The sequence below is a fragment of the Ammodytes marinus genome, assembly GCF_949987685.1.
Source record: "Ammodytes marinus genome assembly, chromosome: 7".
Classification (NCBI taxonomy): Eukaryota; Metazoa; Chordata; class Actinopteri; order Uranoscopiformes; family Ammodytidae; genus Ammodytes; species Ammodytes marinus.
The window spans coordinates 5,113,984-5,128,330 of NC_137211.1; the positions used below are offsets into that span (position 1 = coordinate 5,113,984).

At 38.3% G+C, this 14,347-nt stretch overlaps 1 protein-coding gene across 1 annotated transcript in view; it reads right to left on the reverse strand.

Annotated features, from left to right (window-relative positions):
• The window catches only part of atp9a (ATPase phospholipid transporting 9A), a 45,022-nt gene that overhangs the window by 15,383 nt on the left and 15,292 nt on the right, over nt 1-14,347 (reverse strand). The window contains exons 9-18 of the mRNA XM_080031906.1: nt 14,171-14,246; nt 13,478-13,554; nt 12,692-12,852; nt 11,982-12,124; nt 10,573-10,685; nt 9,183-9,392; nt 6,027-6,188; nt 4,999-5,091; nt 4,779-4,862; nt 1,805-1,975 (exon numbers count right to left, since the gene is read on the reverse strand). Coding sequence (XP_079888032.1) covers nt 1,805-1,975; nt 4,779-4,862; nt 4,999-5,091; nt 6,027-6,188; nt 9,183-9,392; nt 10,573-10,685; nt 11,982-12,124; nt 12,692-12,852; nt 13,478-13,554; nt 14,171-14,246 — 1,290 coding nt within the window. The remainder of the gene's footprint in view (nt 1-1,804; nt 1,976-4,778; nt 4,863-4,998; nt 5,092-6,026; nt 6,189-9,182; nt 9,393-10,572; nt 10,686-11,981; nt 12,125-12,691; nt 12,853-13,477; nt 13,555-14,170; nt 14,247-14,347) is intronic.

The following is a 14,347-nucleotide window of genomic DNA, read 5'->3' on the forward strand; positions in this document are numbered from 1 at the left end:
CACACAAACCAGAGGATATCACGGTTTAACATGTAACAAAGAGGATTTTCAGATCTATAAGGATGCACTCACACTAGGCATTCGAACCGTGCCCATGCTTGATGGACGGCTAGAGTCTAGTTTGTTTGACCAGTGTGAATGCTCCGTACCACACTCAGGCACGGTACACTACCTTGGACTTGGCCCGGTTGGAAGAGGGTTGCTTGGGCGCGGTACTACTGATGCTAATGTATGAGCACGCCCATAGACGGCCATCCGGATGTCCATTGACAAGACTGTTCCCTGTGACCCAATACACTGTGTACATTGGTTGTATGTAAAAGTGTGACATTTTTGCTGCAAATTTGGCCAGATGGAATTATTCAGAAAAACTATCGTATACAATTACGCTGCAAGACCCCAAAACTCACGCGTATTAAGAAGTGGTGATGTATGAGCAAGAAGAAATTGTACCTAGGCCTAGAACTTTAGGCCTAGATCTTTTGAAGAAGTGTGAATGCAGGTCAGGCGCTCACACCCAGCAGTAAAGTAATATTGTATTGTATTGTATTGTTGGTCTGAAGAGAAGTTCAATTTAAACTTGTCACTACATGACATAAAGTGTCACAATCTCTCTCTAAAATCAGTTAATGAAAAGCTAAATTCCAGAGATCAAAGACTCTAGTAATCAGGAGAATTATCAAGCAACCTGGAAGTAACCTCTTGTCTGTCTAGGAGCCAAAGTTTAAGACTTATCTTGATCGGAGACGGCTTGACTTTATTGTAGTACTTGTGCTTCAATCAGGAGACAAACGTCAAGAGTCAACACATAGATTGGTATCACAGTAGTACACACATTTAGTCGTCAATGGATTTTCCATGTTTTAGTCATTTTGGACGATGCTCAAAGAAGGTTGAAGCAGACATTTTAGATGGTTGATCAAATCAGAAAAAAAAGTAGTTCCTAAGTGTAGCGGTTGGGAGATTTATTTTTTGGGAAGTATTCATATGTGCAAGTTCTTAATCTATTCAGGTTAAATAGAGATGAATGCTATTTAATTTCGGCAGCTCAAAGCATTAGGGAAAAAAGGAAATTTGAGAGTAGTAAAACCATCAAACGATTTACTCTGATATACTTTGTATGAAAGAAATTGAAACTGTTGGCAGAATGTTCTGTAGTTAATCAAAATATACTTTTTCTACAGTTATTCTAATCTCTTTTTTATATATAATTTCACACACATATCACCAATCACTTCCACTGCCATGTGGTGGAGGCAGAAATCTTAGGTGAACCTAAGCTAATAAAACTAAATTTCTTCATGGCTAGCTACCATTGGAGCTGGATGAAAAAAATTGTTTTTTCAACCGTTTAAATAAAAAAATAACTAATGTAACTTTAAGCCCAATATCTATCACAGTGATTAATAACTTCTGGTTCCTTTGAACAAAACCAAATGTTCATTTCAATAAAAAAGTGGTCACATATTTCAAGTCTACTATCTGAAGCCTGCCAACCCACAAACAACCACTAAAAGGTTCCTTATAATTCATTCATATTCACTATAGTATTGTGTTTTATACTTGGAAGAGGCCTGTCCATGTGCGTAGATATGAAAAACATATGTAGTATCCCTGTTTCTATCATTTGTACATGGTCCCTATCAACTAAATTAATAAACTTAACTAAATTATAGCATTGTTTTTTTATACTTTGACAAAGCTTGTACATGTGTGCATAGATATGAAAAACAAAACATATGTAGTAGTACACATGTTTCTATGCAAAATTTTCGTATTTTTTTTAATCTGCACGCGTCCAAACCTTGATGCCTGCGTTGCGTAGGATCTCCAGTGTGGGTCTGACATCAGTTTGTAGCTGGTCTTCCACTCCGGTCAAACACAGCAGTTCCATTTCCATCTCCAAACTCTCGATCACCGTGGCAACCTTCAGCGAGCGGTCGTGGACGCTTAGCTTGGCCTGGACGTACCGCGCCTAAAGGGACAGCAGAGGGAGTTTGTGTTACAGTACATTACATGTCATTTAGCAGACGCTTTTATCCAAAGCTACTTACAACTGGAGCACACACTCATACACCGATAGCAGCAGCTACCACGCAGGGTGCAAGCTAACTATCAGGAGCAATTTAGGGTTCAGTGTCTTGCCCAGGGACACTTGGACATGTTGAAGTAAGATAAGATCAAAGATAAGACAATTAAAAAACATTTAAAAAAGTGAATTCTGATAGCAAACAAGCAATAAAAATACGTTTAATTTGTTATACTTTACGAGTTGATTTAATAACATTAAAACATTTACTTTTTGTATTCATTTTTTTTTTAAATGTTTCAATAAAAGTATGCACATTTGGCAATATCTAACAAATTATGGGTAAACTGGGGCAGAGTTAAGATCTTTATTACAACGTATAAGTGTCCAAATATTTTAAAGAATAGAATTTTGGATACATCTTCCTTGGGGATTTTATTGTTTTGAGTTGGAGGTCATTAAAATTGTATATATATTGTTTTCTTTTTTCTATACACACCTAACGTATGGGTAACACTTTATTAAAAATGTTCATTTATAAGCGATTCAATGGGAATATTCCCTGTTTTTTGAGTGGGAGCCGGAGATTAAAATTGTGTAAATAAGGTAAAATCATTTCAAGACCAACGACGGGAAACAGCCACGGATAGGAGGAGTAAACAACAATATGTCCACCAGCTGTGGAAGAGATGACAAACACAATTGAATGTATAAAGAACGTTGACAGGGGGGAGGCCACACACACAGCGAGAATAGTGAATGCACAAGCAGCATTTTTACATCCTACACAGGGATTTAAACTGTTTGCCGGAGGATTACACACAATTCAGCATGCACAGAAATGTACATTCATTATGAAAACAATTCTGTCTGAACTACAAACTGCCTGGTTTTTGAATAAGCAGTTCTTAAGGCGAGACACGGCAGGGGAAAGCATTTTTTTTTCGACATTGGTACATTTTGAGCACAATTCTGAAGGTTATTACAGAATAATTTGTCCATATGTTGTTACTGGTGTGGTTTATGGAAACACTATGTTCTTAAAAACATGCCGAAAATGCATTTTTAAGAACATGGTATATTTTGATTTACATTAAAAAAAAAGCTGTATTGTTCTGTTAAATCTATGGACACTAATATGTTGTCAAATTTAAATTACGATGTTAACTCTGGCTTTATTCAACATCTAGATTTATGGTTTCTTAAGAGATGCCAATTCACCCCTAATTGGTCAGAAATTGCCAAATTTTCATTTTCATTCAAACAGTTCTGAAATAAATTTAAATACAAAAAATTATTGTTTTAATGTACGTAATCAGTTGACAAAGTTTCACAAGTTAAAATGTTTTGCCCTTTTCACCTGCAGTGTCTCGCCTTCAAGCTACTACACTATGTTTTCAAAAGCTGGAAATAACAAGAGAAGCTTGATCAATTGGTTAACGCCCGTCTTCGGCGCTCTACAGCTCCGGGGCAAATTTGAGAGTGAGATAAAAAGCAAAAACAATCTGAGAGTGACTCACACAGGAACTCAACCCCTGTGTGTATGTGTGCCTGTGTGTGTGTGTGTGTGTGTGTGTGTGTGTGTGTGTGTGTGTGTGTGTGTGTGTGTGTGTGTCTGTGTGTGTGTGTGTGTGTGTGTGTGTGTGTGTGTGTGTGTGTGTGTGTGTCTGTGACTCAGTTTGGTGACTCACTCACTGCTGCTGCCCACCACAAGCTCTGCTCTCACAATTACACACATTAGAAACGGGCCCGGGGCTTAAGACTGCAGGGGGACACATACTGCCCTGCCCTGGCCGGACAATGAGAGGGAATGCCTGGGTGTGTGTGTGTGGGAGGGTGGAGGGTCAATGGTCTACTGTGTTAACCCTCTAATTACCAAATGACCTTTAGGAAAAATGCATTAAATGTCGGTATGTGATTTTGAGTATGATGTAAACATAAGATGTATGTAAGACACCAATGTTAAGTCTGCAGTTTTCCGGCTATAATGGCTTTGTCAAAACATTAGCCAGAAAAACTAAAACTTTGCAATGACAATAACCTGGTAAAATACCTCATACAAACTTGCAAAACATATCTATTGCACCACACTGGCCAATACAATTGCATTAAGAACCATTTGTGCATGTACAGTATATATTTTAAGGCCTACTTCACCGGTGGGAATATGAAGGTGTATTGAACTCTGAGATCATATGTAGTATAAATGTGCAAAAACTGTTTGCCCAGTTGTGACATCACAACTGGGCAAACTGTAGGGTTACACAGATAGACCATAAAACACTCTTTCTGCCTTTTCTCAGGCTAGGATGAACCGATTTTTAGCATTGTTCAGGATCTCATAGTTCAATACACCTTCATATTCCCACAGGTGAAGTAGGCCTTTAATGTCTTTGTCTTGCTTTTACTGTTCTAAGTCCCTTTGTTAAACGGTTGTATTGTCGTATCTTGTAATCTATGTGTGTTTTTTAATAGCACCGAGAGAAGTTGAACACTGAATCTCGTAACCTGTAACTTTTTGATTTGCTTGTTTTCATTGTCGTTTACATGCAATTTATTTGAATTTGTTATCAATTCTTCTTAATTTTTTATGTTTTATTATGCCCATGGTAAAGCACTTTGAATTGCCTTGTTGTGTCTGAATTGTGCTACATAAATAAACCTGCCTTGCCTTGCCTACATGTACAATGACAATACATTATATTATACATTCTATTCTAAAAAGTTCGGACTGTGTGTGTAATTTTACCTCAAAATCTTGGTACTGCTCCTCTGTGAGTGACTTCTTGGAGACCACCAGAACCCTCAGTCCTTCCCTGGCCATGTTTCCACACTAGAAAAACACACAGTCAGCAAACATCTGGAGTCAGCTATTAAGTCTGTCAGATATTTATAACCGTACTAAAAAAATCCCAATTGGTACAACTATATCATGTCCAGTGAAAAAGAAAATAAGAGTGAAAATCTACCTCCTCTTCCAGCCAGTCGTTATACTGTACGATGCCTGCCATCACCACATCAGCACCTTTCATGTAGAACGTGATCTCTCCTGTAGATTCGTCCTAGAAAGTAGTTTTTTACATATGAGACCAAAATAGCATGAACTCAATACACCTAGCAATGAATACTCCATTATTTTTCACTCATAAGGGATTTCCTAGTCCAAAACCAACGTTAGCCAAAAGGTGCACTGTGCATTATATTATGATATTGTGTTGCCTAGAAATGCCACAGCTTTATTTTGGTATTCACAAGGGGTTACAAAAAAGTCTATTGAAAATATTAGCGTTAGGAAGTTCACTTTTGAAATCCCAGGCTTCCTTCAGTTCTGGCGATCGGCTGCCAACAAAAATAAAGTTAGTCATGAGGATTAGTCAGAGGTTATTCAACAAGTGGATGTGTCGCTCAGATAATGTGTTGTAATATGAACCTGTTTTTGCCAGTGTGAAAGTCCCCATTCGCAACCCCTAGCAACAAACACTGACGGTTACATTGTATTTGATGTCATATTTAAACAATCGGAGGGAAAATTAGAACAATTTAATCTCTTTGAACAGGGTCTCCCACATTTTTATCAATGAATTTAAATCTTTTCCATGTAATTTTACCTTATTTACTATCTTCACTCTTTTAGAAAAAACTGCCAACTAGCTCAATGTGTATCATATGATACCATTTTTAACAATAGTAATTCAATGAACTATTTCTCATAACATTGTACATGTTTTGGGAATTTGTATGAACATCTTTTAAAAACTAGTGAACATTTGTGAAAATTCTGAACTTTTCCAAAACATCCAGTTAATTCCAAACCATTTTTTTTTTCAAATTTCAAAACATTTCCAGTGATGTCATGACCTTTGGAACCCTGTTTGAAGCACATAAGAAAGAAAAATTCCCCAACAGCTATTGAAATGTAAATATATCAACTTAATAAGAATTGTATATATATAAATATCTAATTAATAAGAATTAACAGGGTCATTTTGGCACTCACTCGCACTATGATGCCCATCCTCTTGCTCTCGTAGGTGAAGGGGAATATCTGCAGGATGGTGAAGTTCAGGATTTGTCCAGTAGGGGTCCGCAGCTGTATGGAGGAATGGTCTCTCCCCACCAGGGTCAACCCAACGCTCTCAGTCCACTGCACCAGCGACACCTACCAGCACATCATTGTAAAGGCTTTAGTTAGTGGTCATGGAAGAAGCATATTAGTGGAAATAGTGGAGGAAAAATATGGTCAGAATGCAAAATATAGAAGAGAGTTGGTCCTCACTAAGAACAAAACAGTGGATCACATCACTCCAGTTACTGTAACTTTTTATTTTCTTATTTTTATTGTCTTTTTGGTGCAATTTCTATAGTTCTATGTTTTATTTTTATTACATGAACTTTCAACATTTTCAATTTTTTTTAAATGTACTTTTAAGCCTCTACATACAATATAAAGCACGTTGAATGATCTTGTGTCAGAATGATGCTATATAAATAAACTTGCCTTGCCTAATAGGAAAAATGTCATGCTTTTATTAAACAAATACAAAATATTATCATAATTCATGCACACACACAGCAACAGAGAAAAATATGCAGACTCTTCTTGCTATATTTCTCATGGTATCTCTTAATGTGATTATGAAGTTATTTTACTTAAAGCGAGACAATACAGTGTACCTTTGGACACTAATATGTTGTAAAAATCAAATAAAGAATTAAACTCTGGCTTTATCCAACAGCTAGAATTTGGCCAACAGATAATAAGTTAGCCAAATGTGCATATTAATAGTTGATTGTAATCCCAAAAGTAATTATTTTGATGTAAGTAATCAACTGGCAAAGTTTCATGATATTATTTATAAGTAATACATGTTACTCTATTCACTTGCAGTGTCTTGCAAATAGGGGCACTTTAGAGTGAGTAGCCTTGATCAATAGTTGCAGCATTTTCAGCACTCAGGAGTCCAAGAGTATTGATTGATAAACTCCAAAAAATGCACATTTTCTGAAACGAAGAAAATATTGTTGCTGCTCGATCTTTGCCCGAAGGACACACCAGATGACATCCATTAGCGCAATGTTAACGTGTGTGTGTGTGTGTGTGTGCGTGTGTGTGTGTTTGTTTGTGTGGGGAGAACGAGAGAGAGAGAGAGAGAGAGAGAGAGAGAGAGAGAGAGGGGGCAGATGATGACATACACAGCCCAATAACTTCCAGACCCAAAAAGCCAGATTCACAAACCCAATCCATCATCCATCTTTGTGACAGGCCTTAATGGCACAGCCGCCCAAATGGACTCAGATCAGAGAAAAACAACAAAAGATCGCCACATTTTCGAATTTGAAAAAAACACATATTTTGCGGGTTCGGAAATGACTTATTCTAGATTTTTAAAACACATGAGCAAGTAGTCTGGCAATGCTGAGGCCGGGAGCACTGTAACGTCAGTAAAGTTTTTAACCAGACCATGGTTATGTGTGTCATCCAGGTTAGGGGGAAAAAATATGAAGATTGTGCCTTTAGTCATAGTCTAGGAATAGTGTTGAGGCACTTTTGGGGGATTTGGTGTCCATGGCAACAGCAGCACCATATTGGATTGATTCGTAATTAGGCTAAATATATCTCCAGTGGGCTTGACTGTTGATTCAGAACCAACACATGGCAGACACGTTTTTGTTTTTTGTATGAGGGTTATGGAGAAAGTTAGATGTTAAAGCTGTAGTGCGTAACTGTTGACGCCCCCCCCCCCCCCCCCAATGAGTAATTCTGAGTCAGTGGGTGGTCTACATGACTTGACATGGTTGATCACGCGTGGATTTTTATTCCTGCTACTGTTCGTACAGGTTTTTTTCTAGCAGAAGAATCAACGAGTGAAACATTTCTTGGGCGCTTCTTGGGATTTTTTGGGCTCCTGCGCCAGTGTACATATTTAAAACCTGACAAGTTTGGAGTAAAAAGTCAGTTTCGACTGCATTGTTAAAAAGCATGTATTCAACAGCCCAAGTGTCCATAGTGTTAACAGCCTAAACCAGATCTAAAATAAGACTTCCTGAGAACTGTGGCAAACTGAATCTAGCCCGAGATTGTATCAAACTCATACAATACAACTTCGAAAGCTCAGCAACCCAGGTAAAATGTACAGTAGGCCTATATCCAAACCAGTGTGACCTAAAAGTATAAAACAACGGCTCAATTTCCTTCCTGCAATGTAAACCACAGATCTTTTAATCTCAACAGATGTACTGGGCCCCATCAAAAAAAAATGCTATCAAAGTGGAATTTTCAAAAGGGGGATAAGTGCAATAGGCGAGGGAGCACATTGAGGAAATCCGTATTTACACCGCAGGAAAAGGGATCCAGTCAAATTCCGCAGCCCTCTTCTTCTTCCTGACGTTTCAAAGCATTCACACTGATCAAGGACAAAAAAAACTTGGAATGCCATTCGTTTTGGCTTGGGAATGTGTGTGTACGTCCGTTTAGGTAAGACAGCGCGTTGAGGACACTTAAGGTAAAAGGCCTTTAAAGACTCATTCTAAATATGGAGACAGGAAATCTGTTGTTCTACCGTCTTTATACAGGTCCATGTCGGGCCTTCCGTGTTTGGCCTTGAGAATAATTATGTTAACGTAGATTAAAAGTACATTTCCCCCAAGGTCAAGAATATCAAGACAAAGGTATTGGCCTGTGTGTGTGTGTGTGTGTGTGTGTGTGTGTGTGTGTGTGTGTGTGTGTGTGTGTGTGTGTGTGTGTGTGTGTGTGTGTGTGTGTGTGATATCTGATGGATACAGTGCACGATTAACGTGAGAAATGTGTAGGTCTATTCAAGACGCATATGACCCGTGCTCCAGAAATAGAATTGTGAGTTTCTCACAAAGTCGCCATTTTTTTTGATGTCACATAATTCTTTTATGCAAATTTTTTTTTACATTTTGATATTCATTTCAGAGGTTTAACTGAAATACATAAGACGACTCCTTCTTCACTGAGGTGTCCATATTCAGTGGACATGTGATAATAGTAAAATAAGCAGCTGTGATGTTAAAATCAGCACATGCCCTGTGGGTTTCGGGAAACAATATATTTTCTCACTAAAGCATTTAACCCTTCCATAAGGAACATGGTGTATAGTTGTGTGTGACTGCATCCACCATACATTACCTCATCTGGGCTGGATGCCTGGTAGACTCTGCATGTGTCTTCATAGTGCTGCTCTGCCTCAGCCTGGTCTGTCACTCCGTTTGCCTCGTAGACGGGCGTCACGTTATGGACCAGCGCGATGGCCTTCACCGCCTCGTGAACTCTGCTGCTGATGGTCTTACGCACCTTGGTGGCCGCCGGAGCTCTGGAGGCTGGAAGGTCATGGGTGGGCTGCAGAGAAATACAAAAAGGTACATACTGTAATCAAAATAAGAGAGGACAGCTTATTTTTTATGATTTTAATTTTTTTTCTAATACATTTTACTATTTTAATAACATTTATTTCAATGTTATTATTTATTTATTATTATCGATACATTTTTAAGCCTCTTTATATTGGATTTGTATAGGATTCATAAAATAAAAAAGGCTGTATCCAAAATCTGCTCTGTGAAAATATTAGACTCTTATATGTTGTAAAAAAAAATAATAATTGTTCAAACAATTATGCAAAAAAAGTATAGTTTTACTAAGATATCTTTATGTTAAAATGTTAACCCTTTCAAAAAACAGATTACTAACTAGACTTTAGCAGTGGATTCAGTCTGAGTAAAACTATAGCTGCTTCCCTGACCCCCCTTGTTTCAAATCCTTGCTGTGATAGCCGTGGCCCTGTAAACATAACCAGATGTGTAAAGTAAATATGAACAATTAGCGTTTGCATCGTGGGCCTTTTTGCTATTTTTAGGGCTTGTGTGTGTCCTGGGGGGGTTAATGGCAGCGTCATTAAAGAAGTCCGGTTGAGTGCGTCGGCTTGTGGGCTAATCCGGTTTCCTGCTCCGCTAACCTCTGGGTGTCAGGGGGGGACAAAGGGTGCCATCTGAGGTCAGGAAGCATTCCCACCAAACAATAATCACAAACCCATATATGTTGCTTTAAACAATGCCCCTGCTTGTTTGTTTTACCTTCTTTCACATGTTCCAAGTCTTTTTTGTTTTCTGTTTTCTTAAAAGGTGGAGTCGGCTATGCTCTAGAAAGCTTGTTGTCCAAATCACTTTTTTGTCAAAATCAGTGAATATTTCCTCACGTTTGCGACAAGTCCCTACTTGTGTGTGTGGGCACTAACAAATTTGAAATCCAGTGTTAATACACAGGCTAGGCTGTTTGAATTTGCATTTTGCTAGCTACGGTGGGCCAACTTTGTTTACATAACCTTCATTAATATACTAGTTTACAGAGCCTAGGCTGCGTATTAACACCCAATTTTATTTTAGTGCGCACACAGTGGTTTATTGTGAGAAGATATTCACTGATTTTGACAAAATGCATTCTCCAGAATCACTGCCTCATTTTGTTTCTCTCTCAAACACAGAGAACAGCCTGGATATGGTGCATGCACTTCTATCTGTACCTGTGTGTAGGCGCTGAACACGTGGCTCTGTACTTCATCCATTGAGTCCATGCCGTAGGCCACGGTTCCAAGATGGAGTCGTCTGAACACCATTTCGTTCTGAGTGAGAGTCCCTGGTGAAGACGATATGAAAAAGTGTGAAATTCTTCTACAAGGTATGCATGGTAAGGAAGCCAGAAGCATTCTCTTCCACACTACACACACACACACCACCTTTCTATCCTCACACTCACTTTAAAAAGGTATTTCTTTATATATAAGGTATATCACCCCACTATATACAGTATATATCAAAAAGACCTCAGGGGCCTGGCTTTTACATTAGCCTGACCCACAGAGCCCACCGGCCTTATCAGGCTCTGGATGGGGAAATGGCTGATCAGTTTATTGGGCCAGAGGGCCGTAAATCTGAAGGGTAACACCTCGCGCCTGAGGAAGTGCACTGGTGGAGGTGTTGTGCCCTAAATAGGTGTCTATGGATGAGAGACTTTGGGCCTTTTTTTATGATTTAAGGGTCCAATAAGTAGCAGGTCTCCAGAAGCAAAAAAAAATCCCCCCGGGAAAGGAAATAACTCTTAACTCTGTCCTACTGGATACTTCCTTAGCAAATACATACACTTCTAATTCATAGTTATTTTAGTCATTCTTTTGGACTCAGAACCAAGGTTTTTCTCTTAAAGGTGGAGTAGTCAGCGAATTTTGGGAACGCTTGTTGGCGAAAATTGCTTTTTTTCTGAATAAAGAAAACTTAGCCACTGCCGCCTGTATATTAAAAGTGGAGTCAGCGATTCTGGAGAACGCTCGTTGTCAAAATAACTTTTTTGTCAACATCAGTGAATACCTCCTCACGATACGCTACCTGTCCGTACTGTGATGTGCGCTGAACAAAAAAATAATAATCCACTGTTATTGAACCGCCTAGGCTCTGTTAATGTTGCTTGCTACAGTGGGCCACACATCTACAGAGCCTAGGCTGTGTATTAACAGCAGATTTTCTTTCAGTGCACACACAGTAGGTAGCAGATCTTTAGGAGATATTCACAGATTTTGACAAAAAGTTATTTTGACAACGAGCATTCTCCAGAATCGCTGACTCCACCTTTAATATACGGGCGGCAGTGGCTAAGTGGGTAGGGTGGTCGTCCACTGGAGTGCAGGGTCGGAGGTTCGATCCCCCACCTACCTGCCACATGTCAAAGTGTCCCTAGGCAAGACACTGAACCCCACATTGCTCCTGATGGTACAGAGAGCGCCTTGCATGGCAGCTCCTAACATCGGTGTATGACTTGGTAAATGTGGTAAGAAATATAAAGCGCTTTGAGGCTGAGAAAATTGTCTAAAAAGCGCTATATAAGTCAAGTCCATTTACCACTGTTTATAAAAAATATGTTGATTTTCCCCAGTCTCACCTGTTTTGTCAGTGAGCAGGTAGGAGATGCGTCCCAGCTGTTCAGGTATGGTGCTCGCTCTCACCATCGTCCCGGGGATTTTAGAATCTCTCTTTATCATCCAACTGAAAACCATCTTTCCCATGTCCAGGTTGACACGCAAACTGAATTATTAAAACACAGAAAAAGGGAAATAAGTGCCTTTTTAAAAATCTCCTTACATGTTATACAATACAATGCAACACAAATAAAAAAGCAGATGCTTAACAAATATAAAAGTTAGGCATGTAATAGCTCTTTAGATATGAATGTGGATATATTTAGTTTTATGTCATAACTTTGCATGTCATATGTGTTATCTGTAAAACATAAACAGGAATTAATACTAGCAATAATATAAATAATAAGAGACCACTCCAAATGTTCAGTGTCTCTCGTTTGACTATTTATAGGCATATGTTTGAGTAAAATGAACATGTTGGTTTTATAATATAAACTACTGACAACATTTCTACCAAATGCACAATAATAATATTGTCATTAAGAGCATTTCCATGAAGTTAAGTAGAGATAAAGATTTAAGAAAAACCCAGACTGGTCTCTTAATTTTTTTCCAGATCTGTATATGATGTTGTGTATCTAATGTGATGGAAATAAACTACACTTAACTAAACTAAACACAGCATGAAAATGACTTTAAAGTAGAAATAAATCTTTAAAAAAACCCGCACCTGATGGGCACAATGTTAGAGAAGAGAAGCAGGAACCGAACGATCTGCAGATACCAGCGTCCGGCGAAGTGCTGTAGGGCCACCATGACCAGAGACACCACCACCAGAGCCCCAAACAGGATCTTAGTCAAACAGTTCACCTCCAAGTCAAACAAGCCCACCTAGCAGACACACACAGAGGGGCAAGCGTAAGGAGGCAAGTTAATAATATAAATCTACTAATGTACAATATGTATAGGTCTAGTGTAAGCAAACCAACCAATACATTGAATAATAAATACATGATATAAGTTATGTTTAAGTTGCTTTATTGTTCAATTAACACTGAAATTTGTCCTTTTGCATTTTATATATATAAAATTAAATAAATGACACACTGAAATGGTCTGTGCTTGTACAATATGTAGGTCTGGGCAAAATAAAAAAAAGTAATTGGGTAATAAATAAATGATATAATTCAATAAATAACACAATTGATGCTTTTAGGATACAGTTATCAAATGAGAAGTCTGAATTAGTCATTCTTATTTAAAAATATTACAATTCTTTTTTATAGTCTAGTTGCCAATAAAGCAAACCAACTAATTAATTGAATAATACATACATTATATGATTAAATTAGTCATTATTGGGCATTAGAGTTAACAAAACAACAAGTAATAACATTATATACATTTACATACAATTTAAACAAAATTCCTCCAAATGAATACATCTTTATCCCAGAGTACTGTAAAAGGTTTGTGTTGGGTTTTTAAAGGCTGTGGTTCACACTATATACTGTACCTTGTGCCGCGGGTTGGAGGTGTTCATGACACTGCGCAGCTCCTTGCCTGTGTAAATCACCACCCCCACCACCGTGCCTGGAATGGGGGCAGAGAGAAAAAAAAAGACCCCCTCAAAAAATATATAAAAATCAGCCTTAAGGTCAAAATAATAAAAGGAACCTAGACATAAAAACCCTAGTATGTCAAGAAGATGTTTCCCAGACTTATAGTCTTGACATTAATTGATTCTTTTTTAGAAAATGATGTATGTCATTTGGAACATGAGATGGAGAAGCGCTTAATGGCTAACATATGATACTTATGCTTTAAAATGGATGGAGGCTCCTGTGACAGAAGCACATTTTCTTTGCCATTAGGGTAAGATCTCCCCCAAAGCTATTTATACATTTTTGACTGCCTCGTTATTTTATTTTTCTGTGTGTGTGTGTGTGTGTGTGTGTGTGTGTGTGTGTGTGTGTGTGTGTGTGTGTGTGTGTGTGTGTGTGTGTGTGTGTGTGTGTGTGTGTGTGTGTGTGTGTGTTTGCGTGTGTGTTTGTTTGCGTGTGTGTTTGTGTGGTTAGACAAGTTATCAGATCAACAGTTGTTAAGAAAAGCACCGCTTCCAAAAGAGGAAAAAAAGGGCAGTTTTTTTGTTGCTTCCTGGATATTAGCAGCAGCAGCCTAATTGGCAAAGCAGCAGTCACATATTTACCAGAGGCGACCACTGTGCTGGCCCACAGCGTGTTCTCAATGCCAAGGCTCTCGTTGACAGGAGGGTCCCCGTCTTCCTGCAATAGAACAAATACATAGAATGATTAGGGGAGAAAAGAAATAATAGCTATATAGGCCTATATAATTTAAATAAAAAAAATTTGGGGGCATTTTCAAG